We start from the raw sequence: 7,278 nt of genomic DNA, 5'->3' as shown, positions 1-7,278 counted from the left end.
CGCCGGCGGCCGGGTCGGGTCAGCACGCTGTAGGCAGGTCAAATGGGCAGGAACCGCGGCGGCAGGCGCCACAGGTGAGCATTTGTCCATCATTGTGGAGATCAGGCCGCACACATGCTCGGCATGCAGCCCGACCAGTTCAGTGCAGCTGCGATTCTGGCTTCTGATCGCCTTTTTGTTCTTTCCCAGGGAGAAAAAGAAGCGGAGGAGGGAGATGCGGTTCAGATCGTCTCATCATCATCAGCCGTGGCGGGCTTTTGGCCCGGAGCCGGGGCTTCTCTCTGGTAGGTGTTTTGTGTTTGTAAGTAAAAAGCAGATAAAATGGAACCGTTTTGGCTAAATCATAAATTATGCCTTCCTCCTATAGTCTAAAGCCGTACCAAACACTCCTAAATGTAATGCATTGCCATTTTTATTTTCGTTCACAGAAACCAAGTGTCTGGTATGTGGTCACGACCTAACAACCAATTTCTAGTTTCTAGTGCGACCAAGCTCATTTTTCTCTTTTTAGCCCCTTTCGGACGATGACGAGATGTGTAAAGCACATGACGAGCGAGAGCGATAGGCGACGTGGTCCCAACTCCCAAGTTCGGTTGCCACACAAAGGCTGGACCGACCAACGTCACGGTCAATCCCTGCCTGGCCTCTTGTGCAGTGCAGCACGCCTGACGGACGGTACCTCCAAAATCCAAAATCAAAGTGGTTCAGATTACCCACAAGGATGACGCGCAACAGAAAATCTACCACTCTCATACAACGATTTCTCTTTCATCATCGTAGCCAGGACGAAAAGCGGCAGAAAACCCCTTTCATCCGTCTCAACTTTTCATCGTACACCAACCACCAATGCATCATTATTTGCATTGTACTACTGGCCAAAAAAAAGAAGCTGAATAACGGATCGACAATAACAAGGAATTTTGATGTAATAACAGCCGCCTCAGAATCCTTCCCTAGAGGCACCACCTCATCATTGGGGTAAAAGCAGACCAACTGCATATCCAGGGAAGAAGTATAATCGTCTCCAACTAAACACTGGGCAAACCACCTACCACCACTTCATGTTTTTTTTTTGTTTTTTTCTCAACAGAAAAACTAGGTGTTCCTACCACAACGCAGCCTGCCCAGACAGCCCTAATCCGAACCCCAAGACATACAAGAACTAAACAGAATGGAATGTGCACGGGAGGCAGCTAATTACAAAATCTTGGAGAAGATGGCGGCGCACATTTTCTTAAGTCAATTGATCTCCAGCTGCCTGATGGCTGCCTCTGCAACTGCTTGAGCCTCGGCCTCGTGCTTAGCTTCCGCCTTATCCTTGTCCCCATCCGCAGCCCTTGATTGTCTTGCCAAGAGAGCATCTGATGATGCAGTGCATTCCACAGCAGCATTATTGCCAGTAGCAGAAGATGGCACTTCGCTGGTAGCACTAGCTGAAGCTTCCTTGCCTTGAGCAGGCAAATCAATCTTAACTAAAGAAGGCCTGATTGCTGGAATTGGAGCTGACAGTGATTCCTTTGGGGCTTGGGTTTGCACGTCCTTCATCTGAACTGGGATTGCAGTTGATAGTGATTCCTTTGGGGTTTGGGTTTGCATATCCTTCATCTGAACTGGGATTGCAGTTGATAGTGATCCCACAAGAGGCTGGCGTTGTGCATCCTTTACCGAGACAGGAATCACAGGAGACATTGAGCTCTTCCTTGGTTGGTATTGCACATCTTTTACCTGAACAGGGATCGCAGATGGAGCTGTTTCCTTCCTTGATTGATCTTGCACATTCTTTAACTGAATAGGCATCACAGGTTTCGGCCCTTGAACAGCAGCCGAGGAGGCAAACATTGGAGAGGATGGCCTCATGCGAACTGGGGATGCCATCCGAATCGGTGGTGGGTGGCTCATGAGTGGAGGAAGCTGCTGCGGGCGTGCAGACGGAGATGGGAGAGGTGGAGCAGAGAACACAGGAACTGCAGTCCTAATTGTGACTGAAGGAGCCATGCTGTGGCAAGGCATACGGTAGTGCCCAACTGGCACATAGGGGGCTGCCTCTGCAGCTGGAAATCTTGACCTTGGACTTGGAGTGAGGCTATCCATGGCCCGACTAGGAATTTGTGATACACCATCAGTAGATGCTGGGGACTCTGGTCTGGATCTTGAATTAGATTTAGGGCGGAATAGAGGGAGAATCTTCGAGTAGCTGGACTGAGAAGATTGACCAAAAGAAGGCTTCCTCTCTGGCTGCATGGGAAATTTCTTAGGGAATGGTGAAACATGAGGATAATTGGCCATCGCCATCTTCTCCTTCAAGCGATAATTGAGGAGGGCTCGGGCAATCCTGATCTGCTCCTGCTCATCATTGTTTTCTGGCTCATTGGATGAATTCACTTCCTCGCGTACCACTGTTGCAGAGAGATGAAACAGTGTGAGGTGTCAATATATAAATAAAGAATGACACCCCAAGATGTTGCCGATCATATTTCATTTCTTTCAACAAGACCAAACAGGAACAAACATAATGCACAAGATAAAATTGGTCCAATTCCACTAGCATAGTAAGTGAAACCAGGTAACCTACTTGCTTAGCTTTTCACACTAGCATGCCTTTTTAAGTATTAAAGGAAGAAAAACTAATTCATGTTTAGCATGATGAAGGGCTTCCAAAAACTAATTCATGTTTAGCATGATGAAGGGCTTCCAAATGAATTCAGGACTTATAGTCAAATGAATGAGAAGTAGCAATGCTAGAGATAAGATATCGCCTGACTTACATATAATGGTATAAAACACAAAAGTACAAATGTTGGATGACTTGACTTGATAAAAATATAATTAGATGAAAATTAGCTCAAATTTCTCATGATAAATTACTAAGTGAAGATTGAGCCAATATCTATATCCTAACCTAACTCTTTTCAAGCCATGGTGATACCATTTTTAACCAAGTTGCAATACTTATTTTTTTTGTCAATTATAGTTATTGCAGACAAACATGAATAAACAACGTAGCTACAATTTCATTCATCAATTTGCAATGCACAGAACACAATAACTGATACTCACATTGTTTCAGTGCTGACCATGCAGCTGAAGCAGCATTTTTTTCAGCCTGTTTCTTATTCTTAGCAGGATCACCTGTAAATGTAATACCAGCTAGCTCTACTGTGCATGTGAAAACCGGTAGGTGGCCAAGGCCAGATCGCTCTGTTGTATACAATGGTAATGGCGCCCCAACTCTTTGAGCTACTTCCTGCAGAAGGTTTTTATAAACCCCTGTTTCGTCCTGTGTAACAGAAATAATCACCATAAGCAAGTGACTGAAATTACTGTAAATCAAAGAATAGAGGTTGAGGATGCAAAATTTTATGAAGGTTAAAGAATAATCAATCACATAAAAATATTAAAGCCCGACAGACAGATTGTAGAGAATTTTTGTCAGGGCAAACACACGTTATACATTTTAGTCAGTTAAAAGGCTTTTATTCCTGGTCATTGAAACAAAAGTAATTGAATCAGAACAAAAAGTAAGGGCTTCCAGAATGCTAAGGAAGATGACTTCTGGATCAAGACAATGCTAACCAGATAATACTTCAACTGCAAGGATTATGATTCAAATGATGCTCAAATAAGTTAAAGTGGTAGTTGAGCTGTCCACTAACTGACTATAAGAGGCAATGAATGCAAAGGGACATCTACTAAAATATAAATCCAAATCGCAAAACCATGATTCACTTTAGTATTAATCCAAACCGCAGAACCACGAGTCAGTTCCAAAATTAAACAGGCAGATAGCAGGAGCTGAAGGAACAAGTAGTTAGAAGCTACCTGTACACTACAGATATTTAATCATAAGGCATGGATGTTATAATGTCCGTGACAGGATACATTTCCAAGCTGCAGGAGTATGAGCTACTAATTATTCACCACCACATACCAAACCATAGTCATCTACAAAGTTTTCTCATGTTCTTTGATTTTGATCTACAAGAATTAAATATTTTTCAATGATCATGTCCCACTGAAACAGCAATCCTCCAACCAAGTGAATCACTCCTGTGATAGTCCAGACTCCAACACTTTACACCCCCCCCCCAAAAAAAAAAAAAACCCTGATACAGTCAACTATGAGGATCACTGACCATGCCTAACATTTTGCTGACCCGATGTTCAAAGTTATTGTAGCAACCAACCCATCCAAATACGCATTGACCAGTGATAGTAACCTGTCTACTTGGAGACCAATCTGAACTTGCATGATACCGCAGGACCATGTCACTACAAGCCACCTCATTTTGATGGATACATCGAAGTAAGAACAGAAACAATAAAACAAAATCGGAAAGCAGACCCCTCTGCCATCCAATTCCAGATCAGCCTTTTAAAAAATTCTGGCCAAAAAGTAGCTGCTTTTTTATCATGTGGTCACAATCCAAACTCCCAAATTCCACAGAACAAAACCCCTGTGCAGAGCGCCGGACCGACAAGAACATCCACCATTCAACAAGGCGGCCATCACACTCGGCCGCAGTCCTGCACCAAGAACCCTGCCTAAAAGGCGGGGAGCAAAGCGACGTTCCCGCACTAGCACCAGCAGCCACACCCACATTGTCCCATCCATCCACGGATCAATTCGAAGCCAGCCAAAGCCCAGACAGCAAACAAAGCACTAGGGAGGGAGGCGCACTTGCGGTAGCAAGCCGGCTCCCAGCACTGGCAGCAGCCCATGGCTGACCTGATCTGACCGGACCGTATCGGCAAAAGATACCACGCATAGGCGCGCAACAACACCAGCACCACCCCTTCTCACTGCCCTTGCCCCATGGTGGGCTGTGAGGGGGCCTGCCTGCCACTAAACCACCGGGGCCCACCGGCATTGACCTGCGATGCCCCGGTTAGGTGCGGGCGCTCTCCAATTCAATTCCCCCCACCCACTCGCATTAATACCATAGCACCACTATAAAGACCGAAACCAAATCCCCCTTCCCCACCGTTTCACACTGACAGTTCCACGCGCTGGTTAATCCCGTTTTCCGTTCAAAACCCCGTGTGGTGTGTACCGCGTACCCTGCATCGCAACTGGGCTTCCAAGTCAAGCGTAGTACGCGGCAACTTTTTAATTCCACCCCCACATCAATGCGCCTATTAATGGACAGGTTTGGCTAATCGGGGTTTAGCAATTAATGGCACGCAGACTTTTCAAGTCTACCAGCCCCAATAACGGTGCGAGGAAGGACGGAACCCTAGCGGTAATTCCGAAGCTGTAAGAATTTCCTAATCGGCAGTTAATGCGGGGTGTGCTTATCAGAAGCACCGTCGCCGTTCCGGCGCGAGAGCACATCTAACGAGGGATTAAAGTATACTAGTGGCGTGTTAATGGCCGGCGCAGAGTACGAACAAGTTAAGAGGCTTGATTGCGCTTAGTACATCCATCGCGTAGAGTGGGGAACTAAGCTCTGTTCATTAACTAATCCGCGCCCACTTTTATAATACAAAATGAAATTACAGTGGCAAGAGTACGACATGATTGTATTTTGGTCCTAAAATAGAAGATGGAGACGAGTTTTTTTTTTAACCCGATGTCTGAGAGGGGAAAAAAATTAACCGGACTGAGTATTGCGATTTTTTCTCTCGGAATCAAAGGAATCCCCCTTTTAGAAAAACAAAAAAAAAAGAAAAGGCACCGAGAGAATTTTTGGCACGAAAAGAGTTGCAGCTTTCCGTACCAATTATCCGCTGCAATTCATACCGCTCACGAGCCCCAATCCAAGCAGATTCTCGAAGCTATGACTTCATAGCTCGTTTTTTTTCCAAAAGAAAAACTGGAAACCAGATCAAACTACGAGAACGATTCAAAGGAAACGTGTAATGTGTTGCTCAATCTCTCCAAAATCGCCAACATTATGCTGAAATTACAAAAAAAAATTGCCGCGGCGCTGGAACAGGAGTTATGAACTAAACAGTCAAACGAGATGCCATTTTTTACCCGAGCAAACGCAAACGACTCGCCCTGGATATAATCAATAGCCCACGAGAATTCCGTGACGAATTGCAGTAGCAAATGGTTCGAGCGATCTACTAACGATCAACTATACTCGGACTAGAAACACCCGCAGATCCCCAAATTCCACCACCGAGAAGCGTTTGAAACAACAACCGCGAGAAATACAACCAAAACAAAATACCACGACAGGAGAAACGATTCGTAGGGAAGCGAGGAGCACGCGGAGGAGGATAGGAGCGGGGGAGCGCCCGCGCGCGCGGCTTACCAGGATGCGGGCGGCGAGCGAGTAGGACGGGCCGCGTCGCGCGAGCGCGGCGAGGGCAACCTCCGCGGCGGCGTGCTCTGCCTGGCGGAGCGTGGTGAAGAACCCGGGACTCTCGAACTGCTCCCCGTTGAAGTTCACCGCCGCCTTGAACCGCGGCGCATGGTCGGGCCCCTCCCGCAGGCACGTGTAAGCCGGCAGGTTGAAGCAGCTCCGCTGCGCCAGCTCCTGCAGCTGGTTCTTGTACATGGCCGCCGACCTCCGCCCCTAGTTCCACCGCTACTCCGAGTGCCGGCCGCCGTGGCCGGAGACGGCGACCCCCCGGAGATCTGCCGTCTACAAGAAGGAGAGGTGTTTAGGGGGAGAAGAGTGAAGTGGTGCGGCTGGAACGGGAGGGGGCTGTTTATATTTTCTTCATTTATGTTTCATTTTTGGAAGATTTTAATGCTACTGCCTGCCTACGGTTACTACTCACTAGCCAGGCGGATGACAGCTGGGTCCCAGCACCAGGCACGCTCCTTCTTATATCGGGGTTTTTTTCGAGCGAGTTTTTTTTTCTATCTCTGCATTTTTTTACCTTGTAAAATTTCTGCATATATTTTATTAAATTATTAAGTTACCAATTCATCATTTTACTTTCTACTCCCTCTATCGTAAAATAGGTATTTTTTTATGTTTATTCTAAGTTAAACTATTTTAATCTCATCAAACTTATTGCAAAGAAAATTAATATTTATGACACTCAATAGGTAGAATATAAAAATATAAGATCTATTTATTTGGAAACGGTAGGACGCGCGCACCAAAAGTGTGGCGCGCCACTACATTATTTCGTTGTTGTTGCATCCTATGTGAGACAAAAATACGACACCGTTTTATGTTGTTATGGCAACTCTCACCAATAGTATTTTTCTTTTCATCAGTTAATATTAGCACACTAGGTTCTAATACACAAATGCATGAATCACTTCCTGGGTGCTTAGTCTAGAGAAATTTAGGGATGGGTGACCGACCAGGAAGT

The 7,278-nt window shown here is 45.9% G+C and overlaps 1 protein-coding gene across 1 annotated transcript; it reads right to left on the bottom strand.

The window, feature by feature from the left end:
* On the bottom strand, positions 891-6,665 carry LOC8070475 (double-stranded RNA-binding protein 6). Its single transcript, XM_021450894.1, has 3 exons — positions 6,261-6,665; positions 3,058-3,277; positions 891-2,396 (listed from the first exon to the last, which is right to left on the bottom strand). Exons 1-3 carry the CDS (start codon positions 6,504-6,506, stop codon positions 1,240-1,242), a joined length of 1,623 nt encoding a protein of 540 aa, XP_021306569.1. The 5' UTR covers positions 6,507-6,665; the 3' UTR covers positions 891-1,239.

Source organism: Sorghum bicolor, chromosome 1 (assembly GCF_000003195.3).
Source record: "Sorghum bicolor cultivar BTx623 chromosome 1, Sorghum_bicolor_NCBIv3, whole genome shotgun sequence".
In the NCBI taxonomy this organism is placed as follows: Eukaryota; Viridiplantae; Streptophyta; class Magnoliopsida; order Poales; family Poaceae; genus Sorghum; species Sorghum bicolor.
This window is presented reverse-complemented; position numbering and strand designations above follow the sequence as displayed.

What these genes read in the sequence shown, in the direction of transcription:
- LOC8070475 (XM_021450894.1), bottom strand. Translation starts at nt 6,506, where the DNA reads ATGTACAAGAACCAGCTGCAGGAGCTGGCGCAGCGGAGCTGCTTCAAC. An exon ending in CGCTCGCCGCCCGCATCCTG is followed by an intron (nt 3,278 to 6,260) that starts GTAAGCCGCGCG and finishes TCTGTTACACAG; the next exon opens with GACGAAACAGGGGTTTATAA. An exon ending in ATGGTCAGCACTGAAACAAT is followed by an intron (nt 2,397 to 3,057) that starts GTGAGTATCAGT and finishes TCTCTGCAACAG; the next exon opens with TGGTACGCGAGGAAGTGAAT.